General features: G+C 57.8%; 1 protein-coding gene across 10 annotated transcripts in view; it reads left to right on the forward strand.

Annotated features, from left to right (window-relative positions):
- The window catches only part of ADGRG1 (adhesion G protein-coupled receptor G1), a 39,371-nt gene that overhangs the window by 15,559 nt on the left and 4,856 nt on the right, over window positions 1–18,956 (forward strand). For 4 of the 10 annotated variants that reach the window (XM_060650675.3, XM_060650674.3, XM_060650673.3 and 1 more), the window contains exons 2-10: window positions 12,190–12,287; window positions 13,042–13,479; window positions 14,109–14,241; window positions 14,814–14,961; window positions 15,504–15,635; window positions 15,993–16,109; window positions 16,320–16,365; window positions 16,609–16,712; window positions 17,488–17,606. In XM_060650675.3, coding sequence (XP_060506658.1) covers window positions 12,224–12,287; window positions 13,042–13,479; window positions 14,109–14,241; window positions 14,814–14,961; window positions 15,504–15,635; window positions 15,993–16,109; window positions 16,320–16,365; window positions 16,609–16,712; window positions 17,488–17,606 — 1,301 coding nt within the window. In that variant the 5' untranslated portion in view covers window positions 12,190–12,223. Of the gene's footprint in view, window positions 1–2,401; window positions 2,528–2,964; window positions 3,107–12,189; window positions 12,288–13,041; window positions 13,480–14,108; window positions 14,242–14,813; window positions 14,962–15,503; window positions 15,636–15,992; window positions 16,110–16,319; window positions 16,366–16,608; window positions 16,713–17,487; window positions 17,607–18,956 lie in introns of those variants that run through there. The other 6 variants (XM_060650680.3, XM_060650678.3, XM_078438813.2 and 3 more) reach the window with 4 other exon arrangements.

Raw genomic sequence — 18,956 nt, forward strand, 5'->3', positions numbered from 1 at the left:
TACTGGGGGCCAGACTCCTGCTAGGGCGGGAGCTACAGGTGGTGAGCCAGACAGACAAGACAGGGTAAATGTTGAGAAATGGAGACCAAGTAAGCTAATTGGAGGATCATCTGACAGTGTTGAGTGCTGTAAAGTGAAGAAGATAAGGTGATACGGAAGAGAGTGATGACAGGGAGGATAATTTTGGTTGCGTAATCATGGATGGCTTCTTGGGGGAGGAGATATTTGAAGTAAGGACTGAGAAGAGAAGAAACCAATCAGAGAATGGGTCCAGGAAAGAATGTGCTATGCTTCGGGGAAAGCACATGCAAAGGCCCTGAGGTGTGTCTGAGGATAGAAAGAAGGCTAGTGTGTTGCCGAGTTGGTGAACTCAGCAGGGAGTGGGTGGCATTAAGGTGGAGAGAGAGTGGTGTGGGGTCACTAGCTTATTTATGCTGCTCCCTGAGCCTCAGCTGTCTGATTTGTAAAAGGAGCCTCATTTTTTGTCCCACACACCTCCATTCTGGTCATCAGTGTCAAGACCATTGTCAATGTCTTTGGCAGAGACTTGGCTCAGGGCGGCAATGACCTATGAGCTATTGTAGGTATTTTTGTCATCGCAAGTGCTTGGAGACTTTCGGTGGGACCTGGGATGTTTCGCCTCTGTTTCCCCGCTTGTCGCTGCAGTTAGTGAGCACCAAGTGTGTGTAAAAGGCCAGGGGGGCCCCATCTGCGTCCTCCCCTGGCTCCCCTGAACTGCAGCCCCCTGCCAACTCTTTTTAAGCACAGAATCTTCTGATCCAACAGTGACTCCCTTCTCTGGCCCAGCAGGCTCTAGAATCCTTTCCGGGCGAAGGTTCCACTGAGAACAGCAGCTCCTTTCTTTGCTTTCTTTTCCTCTTCCTCCCGGGGCCAAAAATAGTGCCTGAATGGGACACAGCTCTGGGCCAGCGGCAAGACAATAGCTGCCTCCTGGCTCTGGTCCATGGGTGGGGGAGGAGGTGTGAGGGTGCATGGGCACACCATCCCCCTGGCCCCAAGCCCTGCTGCCTTTCCCATGGCCTCTGCCAGAAACCACCGCAAAGCCCCTCTGTCCCCTTTGCATGTGATTGCCAAGGGGGTTCCCCACTTGTTCTGGGAAAGTGTTTATAGCTGCTTGGCTGCGACCCTAGCCCCTCAGCCCCCTGAACAGCGCCACCCTGTCTCTGATCTGCCGCTGCTCTGGAGCCAAAACTCCAGCCGAGACGTCTGTCCCTGGTTCCCTTCCCTGGCCTGTCTGGCACGTGGAGGCCACTCGTGCCTTTGATGTCCTTTCCTCTTTGACTCACTGGCTATGGAGGACTTTTTAGAGGTCACAGTGATGTGCCCTCTTGGGAGGAGGTGAGCTCCCTATCACTGGAGGTGATCAAATTAAGTTCAGATGTCCACTGGATGGGGGGCAGGATTAGTCAAGCATCAGAGGGACATTTGGTCTTGATGTCTCCATGTCTCAGAGGAGATCTTGGTTTGAGACCCACACCCCTCCTTTGCCAGCTGGGCGGCTTTGACCTGGCCACCTCACTTCCCTGAGCCTCTGCTTCCCCATCTGTAAGAGAGCTTCAACAGGGCTGACCTCGGAGAGTGGTAGAAATCGATCTCCAAAATGCCTGGCGTAGTATCTGGCACATAGAAGGGGTTTCGGAAGCTTTGCCTCTGTTCTCTTCCCTCCCCGCACTGGTACTTACTCTGGATCACAGAAAGGAGAGTCTGACCCACACCTGGCCCTCAGAAAACTCTCTGAAAGAAAGCCAGGGGGAAGCTCCCCAGCCCTAAGGATAACTCAGAAGGAAGATTCCTGGTGGGGTCTGGCAACTTAGGAAGGCTTCCTGGAGCAGGTGCCCCCCTAAGACTCTTCTAGGGAAGTAGGTACACATTCTGTACTTCTGACAGCCAATGGTTGGTGGGGGAGGCTAGAGGGGTGTCCAGCTTGGGATGAGGTCAAGGCCACAGACTGGTAACCCCCAGGGGCAAATGCAGCTGACAGTAAGCATCTTGGGTGACAAGAGTAGCCCCCACCGGCTCCTAAAAGGATTTGGTTTAAAGTCAGTGCTGACAAACTTAGGCAGGTGGCCTCCAGTGCTCTCTATAACCTCCTCCTGCCAGCTCTCCCTGCTGGACCCAGGGCAGCATCCGAGTCTGGAGACTTGGGTACCAGACAAGTTAGGGGGCTTGTGCTGTGCTGGGTCGGAGCCGGGGAGTGACGTAGTTGCCTTCCCGCAGCTGCCAACAGTTGCCAGGGAAACGGTTGCCAGGGGCTGCTGTCACCTGCGCCCCTTCTCCCGGGCCCGGTGGCTGGGGCTTGCAGCCCGTCTTCCCTGGCTGCCCGCTTTGTTTGAAGCTCCAGGGAGGGGGCAGGGGCTGGGGTGGCTCTGCTTGGAAATCCTCCTCACGGAGACTGAGCCACCTCCCCAGCAGGCAGCAGTCTGCAAGGGAGGCCAACCCTTTGCTCTCGCGTTCGCGCTCTTTATGTACTTGCAGTCCACTCGGTGCCACAAAGGCGGAGTTCCAGGTACGATTCTTCCCCTCCTCCTGTCTTCCCTCCATCCCTCTCACTCCTGGTCCTGCTTCCTTCTCCTCCCCCCCCTTCCCTTTTCCTTCTTCTCCCTCCCCTCCTTTACCTCCCCCTCCCCTGCTCCTCTCCTCCTCCTTCCCTTCCCCCTCTCTTTCTTCTCTCCCTCCATCCCTCTTCCCCATCTCCCCTTTCTCCCCAACACCTATAGCTGATGGGTGGGGTGGGGGTGGAGCTAGGTGGCACCAGGGACGCTGGGAGAGTCACAGATGCTACGCTAAGAGGGATTCGTCAATTTGATTCGAGAGCGGCTCAGGAACAGGGAGGAATGGTTGAGAGTAAGGGCCCCACAACCCTCCCCTCGGTCACTCTCTGGGCTCCACCCCCAATGATTAAAGATAAGTCTCTGAGAGGTGTTGGGAGGCTGTGTCCCTGGCTGGGCTGGCAGGAGCCATGCTCCATGATGGGCATGGGGGTCCCCTGGACCCTCAGGGGAAGGGTGTTCAGCTAACCCCAAGGAAACACATTTTGGAGCATCTCTTCTGTGAGTTTTAAAGAGAACACTTTTCTAGCAGTCAGGTAAGGTCAAGGGGAAATGGGCTGCAGGAACCAGAGCATCCCTTCTGGAGCCAGGTCCTGGGAGCAGCATCTCGTCTCCACCACTCGCTGGCTATAGGTCTCAGTTTCCTTATTTGTCAAATGAGCATAATGGTACTTGTCTCTTAAGGTTTGGGAGAGGATGGGGGTTACTTTGGGTAAAGAACTTAGAATCAAATCTTGCGTTTCCAAAGAACTTAATTCATGTTGCCTTTGTTACGGGAGGTGGCGGGCACACCGCCCTTGAGGTGTGCGAATGGGGGTGGAGGACCCTGCGGTCCTGGGTGGTGCCTGCCATGGGAGCAGCAAGCTGGATGCGATCCTGGTCGGTGCGTCCGCTGCCCTTCCCCAGAGGGGGCTGGTCCCTCAGCCTTGACCAGGCCCCCAGCCTTGTTGGGGGAGGAGGCTGTGTGTCCCGCTGTCCTCTCAGCCAGGAGCGGGACCGGAGGAAGAGGGAAGAAAGGGAGGGTTGGTGGCTGGCCTTCGAAATGCAAGGGTCCTATACCCCGAAGACGGGCTTTCTGCCAGGCCCAGCCTAGCTGACCTGTAGCCCCCAGAGCAGGGAGGTAGCTGTGCTGACCTCGCAGGCCTGGCCTTGAGCAGTGTGGGAACACAGATGGGGAAGGAACATTTCAGCCAGACAACTGAGGTCTGCCTGTGGTTTGAGAGGGAAGAGAGTCTGGCCAGGAGGAGAGGGGCCCAGCATCTTCTTTGTTCCTTTCTGTCACCTGGGAGCTAAGCCCTGCCCTTCCCTGTAAGCATCCTGAGGGCCTGGGCTATAAAGAAGACGGTGGTGGGGGGGGGGGGGGGGTGGCGGCAGGGCCAGGGCTCACAGTCAGCCACTTAACAGTGGAGGAAACTGAGGTTCAGAGAGGGGACAGGCTGGCTGAAAATTCCAGGGGCCAGGTCTGGACCTTGCACATCTAACTCCCGCCAACTCTGCTCCGGGAGTCTGCATTCCCTGGGCAGGTGCCGACAGTGTGTGCCCTGGGGTCCTAGAGTCCAGCCTCAACTGCTCCCTGGGGACAGGGCCGCGGGGAGACTTGACAGGGGGCCGCACAACGTGCCGGCAGCACGGAGCTGGCACCAGGGTCCCTGGACTGCCTTTGGGAAATCCTGGCGCCTGAGCCCAAACCCAGCTTGGGCCAGATCTGGGACTCTTCTGATCTCTTCTCTTCTTTAGGTGGCAGGTCCCTATAATCCATTCTCAAATTATAAGAGGCTTTAATTCTCAGCTTCTAAAAGCTCTGGCGTGTTCATTTGTCTCTTTCTTTCTCCCTCTCTGCCCTTCTCTCCCTCCTTCCCTCTCAATTCCAGCCTTTTAAGTGTCACTTGAAGCGAGGCTGAGAGCCCCGCTGGCTGTGGCTGACTTTAATGGAATGGCTAACCTGGGGACGGAGCTGGCAGTGTCCCCTTTCCTCAAGAGCTGCTGCTGCCAGCCTAAGGGAGGTGGGATGGGGCCTCACACACCTCCAGCTCCCTGGGGACCTCTTGCCTGGAAGAGTCAAGGATGGTGATGAGTTGCCCTGGGGAACATCACAGCCTGAATGGCTCCCACAGCCCATCTCAAGCTAGCTAATGGCGTAAGAGGGGAGGGGAAGGGCTGGAGGCTGGAAGGGAGGTTGCTGACAGGTTTCTTATGTGTGTGGAGTTAAGATTTTTGAGAGCAACATGTTTCTCATGTTGACAACAGGTGCTCATGCTAAAAAGGATACACCATCACGGTGGGCTGGGAAACTAAGTCCAACCAAGCTCTGTGGATTTTCTTTTTGCAGGACTTATCAGAGCCTTTGATGTGCTAATACATAAGACCAAACAGGGCCTGCAGCATTTCTCTAACTGGGAACTAGCACTTCTTAGAAAGTACTCTGGCAAGTTACTGCTTGATAAAGATGGGGAGACAGTCTCCTCGAAGGGATAGGACTCTGGAGACCACAATGACAAAAAGCATGGCTTTGAGGTTGGGAGGCCTTGGGTTTGAGACCTGGCTTGGCTGCTTACTTGCTACGTGATCTTAGGCATCACCTAACCTCTTTGAACGTCACTTTCATGATCTTTAAAGTGGGGGTAATGGGGAGACTGGGGGGCTCAGTCGGTTAAGCATCTGACTTTGGCTCAGGTCATGATCTTGCGGTTTGTGGGTTTGAGCCCCACATTGGGCTCGCTGCCGTCAGTACAGGGTCTGCTTGGCATCCTCTGTCCCCCACTCTCTGCCCCTCCCCACTCTCGTGCGCTCTCTCTCTCTCAAAATTAAAGAAACATTAAAAAAAAGTGGGGGTAATGATAGCACTTGCCTCACAGACTTATGTTGGGGGCTGAGTGATAATTTGTGCAATGCTTTGCACGATGCCAGCACAAATTGAGCACTTGCCAAATGGAGCTGCCGTCCTCCCTGTCCTTGGATTCCGGGGTTCCTCCCCCTGTGCCAGACAGACCCTGTTCAACCCCACCCGCCATGTGGCGTGGGGCCAGAGTGCGGGGGCAGTGGGGAAAGGGAGTAGAGGCCCGAGGCCCAGGGCATGAGATACATCTCAAGGCTGGCATCAGGGAGGAGGACTCGTGTGTGGAAAGGCTCGGAGGAGGGAACCCCCAAGCCTGGGCTCGCCTCTGGTCGAGTGGCAACTCTCTGTTGGACCCCCTGAGGCCTCTTAAGTGAGTGTTCTGCTCACAGGCTGCAGGGTGTGTGGCTTTGGTAACTGGCTCTTGGGGAGGACTCAGTGTCCTTCTACGTGGACAGACCCTTTCCTTCCCCCCTCACAGGGAACTCTCTGCTTCTCCCCTTCCTCGGAGAAGCCGCGGGGAGGTGGGGCTGTGGGGCTGTGCGGGCAGGGTCGGCCCTCCGGCAGGTCGGGTGCGAGAATGTCAGATTCACCCCAGGCGGTGAGTGGGGCAGTGAGTGGGCACAGCCTTGGCATCCGCCAGCCTCTGGCAGCCAGCAGCTAGCTTCATTTTTACTCTCCTTTATTGTAGAAGAGTTCCTGACACCTGAAGTCACTGTTTCCCCCAGCCATCCCAGAACACCCTTCCAGGGTGATCCTCCGGCCTAGGTGGTCCCCTAGCTTGACCACAGCCGCCTGTTCCCAGCTCCCAGTTGGGGAACGGGAGCAGAGGGAGGAGACAGTGAGCCCCGGCAGAGGCTGGAGGGCTGGGCGAGGAGGGGGCTGTGGCCCTGGGTCCCACTCAGGACTCCGGGGACTCGCCCTTTGATTTGTTGGATACATGGTGTTTCTAAGTGAGATTTACTTTTTAATGATTTTTTTAAATGTTTATTTATGAGAGGTGGGGGGAGCGGCAGAGAGAGAGGGAGACACAGAATCCGAAGCGGGCCCCAGGCTCCGAGCTGTCAGCACAGAGCCCAGCATGGGGCTCGAACCCTCAAACCACGAGGTCATGATGACCTGAGCCGAAGTTGGATGCTTAACTGAGCCACCCTGGTGCCCCAGTAAGATTTACTTTGATCAAGTAATTTGGAAAGCACCAGTGGAGGGTCTTCAGCCCCCCCCCCCCCAGCCCACCCCCCACAGAGGAAACACCTGCAGGCGTCTGCTCTCTGTTCTGTTCTAACTGCCTTCCCCGCTGCCCTTTGAGGTCTGAGCAGCCCTCTGTTCCTCCCCCACAGAGCTGACCTGCCCCCACTCCCAGCCGTCTTCGACTTTCTCCTTGCTGCTCTGCATACTTGCACTCGCGTGTGTGCACACGCATTCGCATTCGCATGCATGCTTACACTCGCAAGGTTTCATGCTCACCCACCCTCTCCTTTTCCCTGTCCTGGGTCAAATCCTTCTTTCCTAAGCCCCCTGCACGGGGCTCAGGGAGGTAGCCCGAAGCACCATGCTGACCCCCACCTACTGGAGAGCATCTAAGGATCCAGGCTGGAGCTGGAAAGCCGAGCTGGGTCCTCTCCCTTCTGTCCCACCCCCAAGGAGGGCCAGATGGGGCTCACGCCCGAAAACCCACTCCAGCGCTCCCCTTCCACCCATGCCCTCCTGCTCCCTTCTGTCCTTTGGGAGGCCCCTTCCAGGTTCCTGGCACCCTGCTAAACGCCAGGTGAACCGCAGAGGAACACGACATGTCCTTGCCCCCAGCCCAGCCATTGCCATTCAGCGGCTGAGTGATCTGGGGCCGGGCCCCTGTTGTCTCTGACTTTCTCTGTAAAACACGGTTACTGTTAGCCCAGGCTTGTCACCCATGATTCCAAGCCCTCGGAGTCTCAATCCATGGGATGCTTGTTAAAGCCAGACTCCCCACTCCCACCCTGGACCTGCTGCCTCTGATCCTCAGAGTGTGGGGCGTGTGAAATGCATTTTAGTGAACTCCCTGGCATGGTTCTGGCCCTCGGGCGAGTCTGGGCACCTCTGGAATGAAGTCTTGTGGCATAGAATGGGGAGGACCATATAGAATGGGGAGGGCTCCCCCTCCCCCCAGGAACACATAGTTAATTCTGGTAGGGACTGGGCGGTTGGGGAACACTTCATGGGGAGGGTGTGTCTTAACTGAGTCCTAGTAGGTGGGTTGGGTCGTCCTAAGGATAGGGCAGGCATTCCTGGTAAAGGGTCAGTCTGGAGGTGGCACCGAGGTGTTTGCGGTCATCAGGGTGTGTGACGGGAAGGAGGAAAGCAGTGGGGGAGCAGGTCTGGGCATCAGCCCAGCCGGATATGTTGGAGAGGTGCCTGCCCAGGAAGGGTTAACCCCAAGCCCGATCAGGTCCTGTCCACTCAGCTTCCACCTCCATCCTCCGAGGAAATGGGTTTTCCAGGAGCCTGGACTGGGCCAGCGGTGACTCGTGGCTCTACACGGATGGCAGAGGAAGTGACTCAGGCCCCGGGGGGGAGAAAGTGAGCCACGGGTCCCCTGCCCGCTGCCCCCTCCCGCATCGTGAGGATGGGCAGGGCTGGGCCTGAGCTGGAGCCAGGCCTCTTCTCTTGGGGCCAGCAGGGCCCGGGGGTGGGGGTGGGGGAAGTGTCAACTTAGACGAGCCGTGGCCACCCTCCACTAGTGTCCTTGGGGACCTTGGGGACCCTGTGATGCTAACCCATTGTGTTAAGCTGGGCTGGACCGTTCTGTTCTCTGCGTGTGTTTACGGAAGGCCTGAAGTCAAGGGCAGCCGCTCCAGAGGGGGGGAGGTCTCTCCTGAGGTTTGGCCCCCAAACCCCCTCTCCCAGGCTGGAATTGTCTGCACTGCCGGTGGTCTTGGCCACCCCCCTCATTTTTCTCTCCTTTTTTGAAGGGAGGGGGGAATCTCCCAAAGCCAGGGGAGCACGTATCTCTAGGACCTCTGCCTGTACCACTTCTGCGAGGAGCCCTCCAGAGCGAGACCCAGGCCTGTATCTTGGCTCTACCTGGAGTGACCTTGGATCGGACGGCCCTTCCCTAGCCTCAGTTTCCTGGTCTGTAGAATGGCCAAACGGTAGGACCAATCTGACACAGCGGCTCTGGGGATTTCACGTGACAGCGCAGGTGACCCCACTGCAGAGATCGGCGTGGTGCTGCTGCTGGGATAGCCCCCCTCGGCTCCCCAGTCCTGGCCCAGTGCTGCGTGAGGTTTCACGAGGGTCTTGCCTGCGGGCCGATGGTTGGTTTGAGGAGTACTTGGTGGCCAAACCCTGTCCCGCTCTGCCGGTCCACAGCTCCCAAGGCCAGGGACGAGGTTCTGTCCACATGGTCTGTGTAGAGGTCCACGTAGGGGCCGCTGGTTGCTGAGTCTGGGGTTCAGCCTCCAAAGCACAGGATCCCTCCCTCCGGGCTGAGCCAAGTGGGGGGCACCCAGGGTGGTGACTAGGGCATTCTGCAGCCCCACGGGAGGTGCTGGGAGAGTGTGGCCCCCATCGAGGATGCTGATGTGGGCTGCGTGGGGTGGCGGGTGTGTGTACAGGGGGCAGACGGTGGGGAGCCCCCCTGCCCATGGGCAGCGGGGGGAGGGAGGGAGGAGGGTGTGATGAGATGGGCAGTGGGCGGGGTTCTCTGTTGCCCGAAGTGGGGATGGGAAGGTGCTAAGTGAACAAGCTGGGCAGTGCCCTCCCCCTTCCAGGTAGGGGCTGGAATCTTCTCATTGTCCCCAGTCCCACTCTCCTATCTCCTATCTTCTGTTCTGTGAACAGCCTCGGGTCCAGGCTACAAGGGTGGGGTTTCAGTCTCCCCATTGCACTCCCGGATGGGAAGTTTCATGCTCTAAGAATTTCCTGTCAAGGTGCTCTGGAGGCTGAGCTGGCCAGGGCCACAAGGCAGGGGGCATGGAGGGAGGGAGGGGTGGGAGGAAGGCCGGGGGTTGACTTAGGGTCAGGCGTTAGCTGGTCAGAAAGCACACAGAGTTATTTATCTGACACCCATGGCGCCTACCATATGCAGGGTCCTGTTCTAAGTCCTTTACAAGCATCAGTTCATTTGCAGGAGGCCCAGAGAGGGAGAGTAAGTAGCCCGAGGACACACAGCAAGTGAGCAGGAAAACTGGAAGTCGAACGCAGACAGTCTGGCTCCAGAGTCCTCTCCACTGCCTGAGAGTGGGTTAAAGGAAGCCAGGCAGACCCTCCCACTCAAATCCCCAAAATGTCCGTGGGGACAACGTTGTCCATTTTGGACTGGCTGTTGAAACGGCTAAGATGGAGTGGAGACGAGCCTGGAAGTGTCAGGGTCGTGCAGCTGGGCCTGTATCTGTGAGTCCCTTCCATGGTACTCTTGGGGGTGCGGCCTCGCTCATGCCCCTCCAGTGACTAGAAGTTCTCTTCTTCGTCTTGGCCTTTTTGCTCTTGAAGCTCAATCTGGGAGGGTTGGTGCAATGTGGATGATTCTGCGCTGTCCTGGGCCCTCGTCTACCAGTAGTGGGAGCTCACTCTGAACAGTCAGCCGGCCAAAGAGAGACATGGATTTTGGCGAGCTCCATCCTTGCTTGCTGGGTCGTGTCAGGAAGCCATTAGCCCTCTCTGGGCCTTGAATCCGAATACCATAACATGGAGATTTGGACCAAATTCTCAAGTGACCCGTCAGCTACGAATTCACAAGTGTAGAGCCGTGGCCACTGTGAGGGGGGCTGCCTGGAGGAGGTGACATTTGGATCAGGGATCAGTGTTAGACAGCAACAGGGACTGGCAGAAAAGAAAGGGGTCCGGACATGCTGCTGTCTCTGGATGCTGGGTTTCCTCCTGCTGGCCTGAGGTGACAGGAGGCAGTTTCGAAAGGAGGCAAAATGCTCAGAGAGAACACAGGGTGAAATCTAAAAAACCACAACGTGGGTAACAGTGGCCTTTCCCTAAAACACTTTCATATGTGTTAAAAAGAACATTGTTTTTAAAAAGTTTATTTATTTTGAGAGAGGGTGCACGCCTGCCACAAGCCGGGAAAGGGCAGAGAGAAGGAGAGAGAATCCCAAGCAGGCTCCGTGCTGTCAGCACAGAGTCCTATGCGGGGCTCGAACTATGAGATCTTGACCTGAGCCAAGTCAAGAGTCAGATGCTGAACCAACTGAGCCACCCAGGAGCCCCTCATATGCTTCTTCTGAGAGGTCCTGTGATGCCACTGAGGCAAGATGATGACACGGTCTGAACTGACAAGGTCTAAAAAATTGGGGTTCCCTTATGCGTGGTGGGACATAGGAGCCTGGCTCTAGTTTCAGGGGGCCAGGTTAGTTCAAGGAAGGAGACAATGAGCTCCTGCCGGGGCCACCTGTCCCTCGAATGCTACCCTCAAATATTCTGTCTGAAAGCCACCTCATCCTGGAAGCCCCCCTTGGCTTCTCCTGAACTTAGACTCCTTGGGTGCACCCAGTTTTCTAGGCTTCCCTTTGTCTGGCTTGTGACGGATGATTGTATCTGCAGCCACAGCCATATGCAGGTACCCATGCAATGAAGATGCCTGTCTGTGCCTGTCGGCTCCCAGCTCAGTCACAGGGCCAGCTGGCAGTGGTGAGCACCAAGCCACCTGGCATCTCTCTCTGAGTGCCAGGCGTGCGGGTTCCCTGCCAGGCCCCACAGTCCCGACCGGGTGAGGAAAGCCCTGGCCTCTGGGTAATCTTGGCCAGGTCGTTTAACCCCTTGGGCTTCAGATTCCCTGTCTGTGAAATGGGCCAAGAACGGGGCCCACTCCACGGGGTTGAAGCGAGGATTAATACAGGCACAGAGGTGCGGTGGGAGAGCACAGGCTGGCAGATTGGCTCTCGGCCAAGAGATCCTGGGGATTCCGAGGGCCCACTCCACGCTGGGGTGGAGCTGGCGGGGGGAAGCTGGGCCGTACTGTCAGCGTGTCCTTGTCAGACTGAACACGCTTCGGTGTTTCCAGCTGTGGGGGAGGGGGTGCGGGGGAGGGCTGGGACCTGGCTCCCCCTGGTGGTCATGACAGGAAGCACCCTTTTCCTCTGTTCCCTGCAGAGGGCGCTGTGGGTGCACTGATGCTTCACTCCATTTCCCTCACCCCTCCAACCGCCCGGCCTTTGTCCCACAAGCTCAGTGCACTCGGCCCTGTGGGTAGAGATGGACCAGGGGCTCCCTCGCTAGCGGAGGAGGGGGTACACCATCCGGCACTGCCTGGAGGCAGAGGAGTCCCTGGCCAGTAGTGGGAAGCAAAGGAGGCCAGGACTGACTGTAGAGGGAGGTGAAGAAGGCTTCCTGAAGGAGGTGTCCTCTGAACTGGGTCTTGGGGATGATGATGGTGAGGTTCCTGGAGGAGAAGCCGGAGGGCCCCCTTTCTCCTGCATCTCCCCCAGGCCTGGAGGGGCAGGGTGGTGGGGGTGGTTCCAGGTGGTCCTGGGAAGCCTTTCCCACCAGATTCTGGCCAAGATTACCCATCACTGCTGGGTCTGGAGGGAAGTCCTATTGGCCCCATTTTCTGTGACTTACACAGGGTCGTGCAGCAAGTGAGGGGAGGAGCCAGGACTTGAACTCAGCCGGGCTCTGGACAGCTGCCACCCCTTGATGCTCAGCTTCTGGCAGCTCTGGCGAGGTCCACGGGCTGTATCCACACTTGCTTCCCCACCTCACATCCCACACCCACCCAAGCTACACTGGCTTCCCCCTCTGCAGGGCCGGCCCAACCACCTTGCAGGGCTGGCCCCAGCTAACACTCCTGGCCTCTTTCAGGCGGTGACTTCTCAGGGTGACTTTGGGGAGCAAGATGGCCACCCAAGTGCTACTGCAGACAGCACTGCTCCTGCTGGGTCTGCTCTTCCTGGTTCAAGGTAGGCTATCTTGGAGACGCTGTGGGACCGTTGTGATTTACATTAAAATGCCCCCATGTCAAGGACAGCTGCCAGCATATCCACGAACCCCTTTGGTCAAGCACGGGACTTTAGACACAGTTTAGCAAGTGGATGGTATCTTGCAGAAAAAGGGACCCCTTCTTTCTGGCAGATGCAGCCCCACAGTGCACAGTTTGAGATGGGGAACATGGATTGGGTTTTGGCCCCACTCACTTCTGCAGCCAGAACATCCTTGTGCAGTACACAGCCTGCACAACTGTCTATGGTAGGCATGGCCTCAGGAAGTATTTTATTGCCTTTTTTTTTTTTTTTTTTTTTTGCCTTTGGGGCACCCGGGTGGCTCAGTTGGTTATGGTCTGACTCTTGACTTCAGCTCAGGTCATGATCTCACAGTTTGTGAGTTTGAGCCTCATGTCAGGCTCTGTGCTGACAGCTCAGAACCCTCATGGGATCTTCTCCCTCTCCATCTCTCTCTGCCCCTCCTCCTGCTTGTGCTCTCTCACAAAATAAATAAATAAACATTAAAAAATTGTTTTTGCCTTTGAAATTATCATTACTTTTTAGTTCTTTTCATCATTTGTGAGCAGGGCACATTCACATTTTTGTAGACCTTGGAGGTATAGGCCCGTGGAACATGTGTGAGTCCCAGGCACCGGGCTCCTGTATTCTGGGCCGAAGGCCTGCCCCCCTCTTCTGCCCCTGGCTGCTCCCTGCCAGAGAGTCCCGTCTATAGTCTTTCCCTCCTCAGGTGCCCGTGGCAGGAGCCCCCGTGAAGACTTCCGTTTCTGTGGCCAGAGGAATCAGACAGAGAAGAGCAGCCTCCATTACAGGCAGACATCAGACCTGCACATCTCCATCAAGAACTCCGAGGAAGCCCTCACGATCTACGCCCCCTTCGCGGGAGCCCTCCCGACCTCCCGATTCTTCCCCGACCCCAGGGGTCTCTACCACTTCTGCCTCTACTGGAACCGCCATGCTGGGAAATTTCATCTTCGCTATGGCAAGAGCGACTTCTTGCTGAGTGACCAAGCCTCTAGACTCCTGTGCTTCCGGCACCAGAAGGAGAGCCTGGCCCAGGGTCCCCCACTGCTCGCCACCTCTGTCAGCTCCTGGTGGAGCCCCCAGAATACCAGTCTGCCCAGTGCTGCTGGCTTCACCTTCTCCTTCCACGGTAAGGCGACCTCCAGGCAGAAGGAACTTGCGCAAAGGCCTGGAGTCTGGACAGTGGCCTGGGCCGCAGAGCTTAGCTTTGTTCCCGGGCACTGGGGAGCCATTGAAGGTGTCTGAGGAGGGGAGGGGTGTGATCCAAGATGTGCTTCAGGAAGTTTGTGGGAAGGTAGGGGGTGAAGGTAGAGGGGCAAAGTCCCATCCAGAGGCTGCAGGGAAGGTCCAGGCGAAGGAAGATGAGGCTTGACCAGGGTGGGAGCAGAAAGAATGGAAAGACAGGACCGGGTGTCAGGAGCCAGAGGCCACACAAGCCCCCTGCCCACCCCCCCCCCCACCCCAAGAATCCTCCTGGGATGGGCCCTCTCGGCCCAGGTGTGTAGGCAGAAGGACACCTGGGTAGCTGTGTCCCAGCCTACCCTGCTGGGGCTGGAGTTGCGGGAAGGCTCCGTGTGGCAGAGCCCCCATCTGGCTGGCTTCTGGGTGACCTTGGGGGACTCCACCCCACGTCTTGGAGCCTCAGTTTCATCCTCCGTAGAACTGGGGTTGGAGGGCTTCAGAGTCATGTGTGGGTTAAATGGGAGTATGGCACCTCCTTCACTAGCCTCAGGCCTGTCTGTCTGTCCTCTGCTCCAGATCCCCCCCAGAAGGCCTCCCACAATGCCTCGGTGGACATATGTGAGCTGAAAAGAGACCTTGAGCTGCTCAGCCAGCTTCTGAAGCACCCCGGAAAGACCTCGAGGAGGCCCTCGTCCACCCCTGCCAGCCAGTAAGCGTGGCCCCCAGACCCAGAGGTGGGCAGGACGGTGACCTGGAGCAGGAGACAGGATGGAGGAAGCCTCTCCTGGGGCTGGAACATTCCCTTCATCTTTCCACCTCCTCCCGGAGGAATGGACATACAGCCCTCAGGCCAAGCCTTTGTCAAAACTATCACACTGAGTCATCCCAGGACGGCCACCCAAGCCCTCTTCCCCGCCAAGAAAGGAGACCTGATGGGCCCGTTTGAGAGCTTGGCAGACTGAGGCCCAGAGATGGGCAGGGCTCCTCCATGGCCAAGAGGGGGTCAGTCCAGGCAGAGCTGGGCCCGGAACCTGGTGCTCAGGATAGCCTCCCCTTTCCTGTTTGCTCTGATGATCCAGCTTCCTCTCACCCCACCCCTGCCCCCCCGCCCCCCCTCCCACAGGTTACTCTCTCCTGCGCCAGCACCAGAGGGCTGTTTTCTCTCCCTCCCACCCCCCACCCTCTGCCTGCCTCTTTCCGGTGTATCTGCCTCGTCTCCCCTTCTTGCTCCGTCTCCCTACCCGCCTTGATCAACCTCTCCACCCCTTCTCCCCCTGCTAGGCAGCTGCAGACCCTGGAGTCGAAGCTGACCTCTGTGAAGTTCACGGGGGACACCCTGTCCTTCGAGGAGGACCTGGTCAACGCCACGGTGTGGAAGCTCCAGCCCACAGCCAGCCTCCAGGACCTGCACATCCACTCCAGGCTTGAGGTCAGGAGGCAGGGGCCAGGCTGGCCGGGGCAGGAAACAGATGTGGAGGCGTGAGCACTCTGGGAGCCAGATGTGTGCTGACAAGGAAGGTCTCCGGCCCAGGGAATACCCTGTTAGTGGCTACCCCATGGCAGAGGACCCTCCCCAGGGGTGGGGACAGAGGTGGGGGGGACCGGCATCAGAGGTTCCTATGGCACCCCCATGTAAACAGAAGACCAGTCCCAACATGCCTGTGGGTGCGCCTCAGTCTCAAGGCTGCCCCTTGAGGGGCTGGGAGCTGGGAGTCCTCACATCCTGCCACCTGGGGTGCTGTCTGCAGCACTGGCCTCTGAGGCCCAGACAGCACGACACTGCGTGAATCCCCCTGGAGCCCTGGGCTCTAACCACAAGGCTCCCCAGCCAGCGCTGGAGCCAAGGACAGGAGGGCTTCCTGAAGGAGGTGGGCTTGGAGGTGGCAGCATCCAGGGAGGTGTTGGCAGTGTGTGTCCAGGAGACCTAGGAGCCCACCGCCGGCTGAGCCCCGCAGGGACTCTGGTTCGCAGGAGGCACAGAGCGAGATCCGGGAGTACTCGGTGCTGCTGCCCCGCGTGCTCTTCCAGAAGACCAAAGGCCGGAGGGGGGAGGCTGAAAAGAGGCTGCTTCTGGTGGACTTCAGCAGTCAAGCCCTGTTCCAGGTACGGGGCCCACATCCTCGTGCCCTCCCCTGGGGAAAAGCGGTCTCTGTGTGGTGGGGAGGTGGAAGGCAGGCGTGGAGCCAGGCCCCGTCCTCCGCAAGTCAGAGCCTTTCCTTGTAAAGTCAGAAAATGGACCGTGACGTGCAAATCTCCCCCGGAGAAGGCTAAATTATGTTGTTTTCACTACAGTGTAAATGACTACACGTGCAGGAATTGTTTACAGAGGGAGCCTCCGCATGTCGGAGCAGCGTGTGGGAGTCTAGAGAAACCAGGAAATTCCTTGGCCTTTCTTCTCAGCCTTCAGGCCTCACCACCACCCCCGACCCCCCACTTTTTTCCCCCATCCCATATATCTAGGACAAGAATTCTAGCCAAGTCTTGGGTGAGAAGGTCTTGGGTATCGTTGTGCAGAACACCAAAGTAGCCAACCTCTCGGAGCCTGTGACGCTCACCTTCCAGCATCAGCCACAGCCGGTGAGTGGGAGCAAACCAACCAAGGACACGAGGGTCCTTCCTTTCCTGCCCTGCCTTCTGAATCACTCACCTTTAACAAAATGACCCGCTGGCTGAGGGCACCAGACAGTCAGGTGCAAACGGGGTGGTGGCCTGACGCTGACTTCCTCAGCCTGGCCCAGAAAGGAGAAGACTGTGATGGGGTCCACTCTTCCTTTCTTGTCCCGGCAGAAGAACGTGACTCTCCAATGTGTATTCTGGGTTGAAGACCTGACATGTGAGTGTGGAGGGGTCCCTGAACTGGGCAGGCATCTGGAGGAGAAAGGGGGTCTCGGAGGGTGGGGAAGATGGGGTTAATCAGGGAGGGCTTCCCGGAGAAAGGTGAGCTTTGAAGAAGGAATGACGGCAGAGTGGATGTTTGCAAAGGCTTGGAGCAGTGATGCGATCGTGCGTTTCGGGGGTGTCCGGTGGGGTCCTAAAGGACTGGGCTTGATGAGAGCCCCACGGAACCCCTCCTCAGTGAGCAGCCCGGGGAGCTGGAGTGACGCGGGGTGTGAGACCATCAGGAGAGAGACGCAGACGTCCTGCCTCTGCAACCACCTGACCTACTTTGCGGTGCTGATGGTGAGCAGTGCCCCTGCCCCGCAGCCATACCATGGGCTGGATGCCAGCCACTTTGCACATACATGTTGTTCATTCCTCACACTAACCCCCGAGGTGCCTCCTGCCGCCGTTCCATTATATAGATAAGGAAATCTAAGTTCAGAGAGGTTAAGCAATTCACCCAAGGTCACACAGCTAGTTAGTAAAAAAGCTGCTCTTTATTCCCAAATGTTGGTGCATGATAAAAATGCAGAGCCCTGGCCCTAACTGAGAATTCTAATTCCACAGGCTGGGGCAGGGCCACGAGTACATTTCCAGTGAGCCCTCAAGGGGATACTGAGGCCCATTGTGGAGGCCCTCACAGCGGACTTCAGGGTTCCCGAGGGCACAGAAGCTTTGTGTCCTAGGTTCACCCTCCCAGAATCTTGGGACCCAGCTTCTGTGGGATCGGAGTGGGCTTCCAGCTCTCCCGGGTGTGGGGTGCCCAGTCTCTCATGGGAGGTTCACTCCGGTGACGAAGGTTGTAGAAAAACAAGGAGTGCCGGGCCGGAGAAGGGATCCCCTAGTGGAGGGTTCTCGACCGTTGTGAGGACGTGGTGAACGAAAAGTACAGACCCCTACCGCCACCCCCACCCCCCGCCCCCCGTCCGAGTAACGCACTCACGGGGCCACGCTCTGCTCAGGTTGGGGTGGCGGTGGTTCATAGACGCCTGAGGCCCACCCCTCCCCCCGGGGCAAACCCTCAGTGTCGAGTTGGGGACGCTGAGGCCAGCCCTGGCCCGTGTCATGGACCCAGGTCGCCTCCGTGGAGGTAGATGCCATACACAAGCACTACCTGACCCTCCTCTCCTACGTGGGCTGTGTCATCTCCGCTCTGGCCTGTGTCCTCACCATCGCCGCCTACCTCTGCTCCAGGTAGGGCCTGGCAGGGGCGGGAAACAGGGAGGGAGGAGAACCTTCATTCCGGGATCCCACCACCCCCGAGGCCCACCCTGGGGACTGGCTTGACCCCCCCGCAAAATGTGCCTGCGGTTGCAGGAGCCCTGGGAGGCGCGGTCAGCTGGCCCCGGGGGCTGTACGTCCTGCTCAGATCTGTGGTGTTGGGGCGACCTAGCACTTACGATCTTCATTGTCTGCCAGCATCGAAAATCGAGAGGGGTGATGTAAAACTCTCGATTTCTGCGTTTGAATAATCAGATGTGTCACTGCTGGAGGCACATGATAATATGATGGTGAGCTTCCCACGTGCTACACACTGTTCTGAGTGCTTTACGAGCACAAAATCGCTTCAGTCTCACAAGGGCCTTATGAAAGAGAGCGCAGAGAGGGTAAGTGATGACTTGCCTGCGGTCACACAGCAAGGAAGTGGCAGAGGCGGCCTTAACCCCAGGCAGGCTGGGTCCAGGTATCTGATTCTGCAGAACCCCTGCAGGCATTCGAGTTTGACAAAGCCTCTCCCATCCCCCGATGGAGGCTTCTGTGAGTCCACGGCCGTCACTTGGGTGCCTTGAGGCAGAAGGTGCCCCATGGGAAGCATTTGGTGGAGAGTGCCTTCGCCCATCCTCAGACCGGCTGTGTGGACGGGTCCGGACCGTCAGTGCCAGGCTTGGCCTAATTTGAGGTCCACCTGCAGTCAGGGCCTGGGCCCGTTTGGGCAGAGGGCAGACACTCTGAACCCTGTGGGTGTTCTCGACTGGGAGGAAGGGAGGGTGAGCTGTGTGCGTGCGTGTGCACACGTGAGCCCACAGCTGTGCACGCGGTGGGTGACAAGGGACAACTGGCAGGCTCAGGGGAGGGCAGGGGGCAGGACCACAAGCCTCCTGGAAGCTACTCATCAGTCACAAAAGTGCCCAAGGACAAGGACAGGAAACCTCAGGGACTGAGCATTTTATCTGTGCCAGACGCTTTACCCTGCGAAGTGGCCGTCCCCCCATTTCATAGATGGGCAAACTGAGGGTGAGGGGGAAGGGACCGGTCCAAGGTGGTACCAGGAGTTAGGGTGGGTGGGCGAGGCTGTTCTGTTGTGCCCGCTGGAACACGTGGTGGATGGTGCCAGGCAGAGCGCAGTTGGGGGCGTGGGGACCCGGGGAGGAAAGGCCGACAGTGCCCTGGATCATCAGATCCAGACACACACACACACACACACACGCACGCACATACATTCACAGCCTCACAGACGCATGGTCATGCAGACAGACAGGTGGACACAGCACATGGGTGGCACGGATTCTCCAAACACAGCAGCAAATCCAGGGTCTTTCCCCT

The sequence above is a fragment of the Panthera onca genome, chromosome E2 (assembly GCF_046562875.1).
Source record: "Panthera onca isolate mPanOnc1 chromosome E2, mPanOnc1 haplotype 2, whole genome shotgun sequence".
Classification (NCBI taxonomy): domain Eukaryota; kingdom Metazoa; phylum Chordata; class Mammalia; order Carnivora; family Felidae; genus Panthera; species Panthera onca.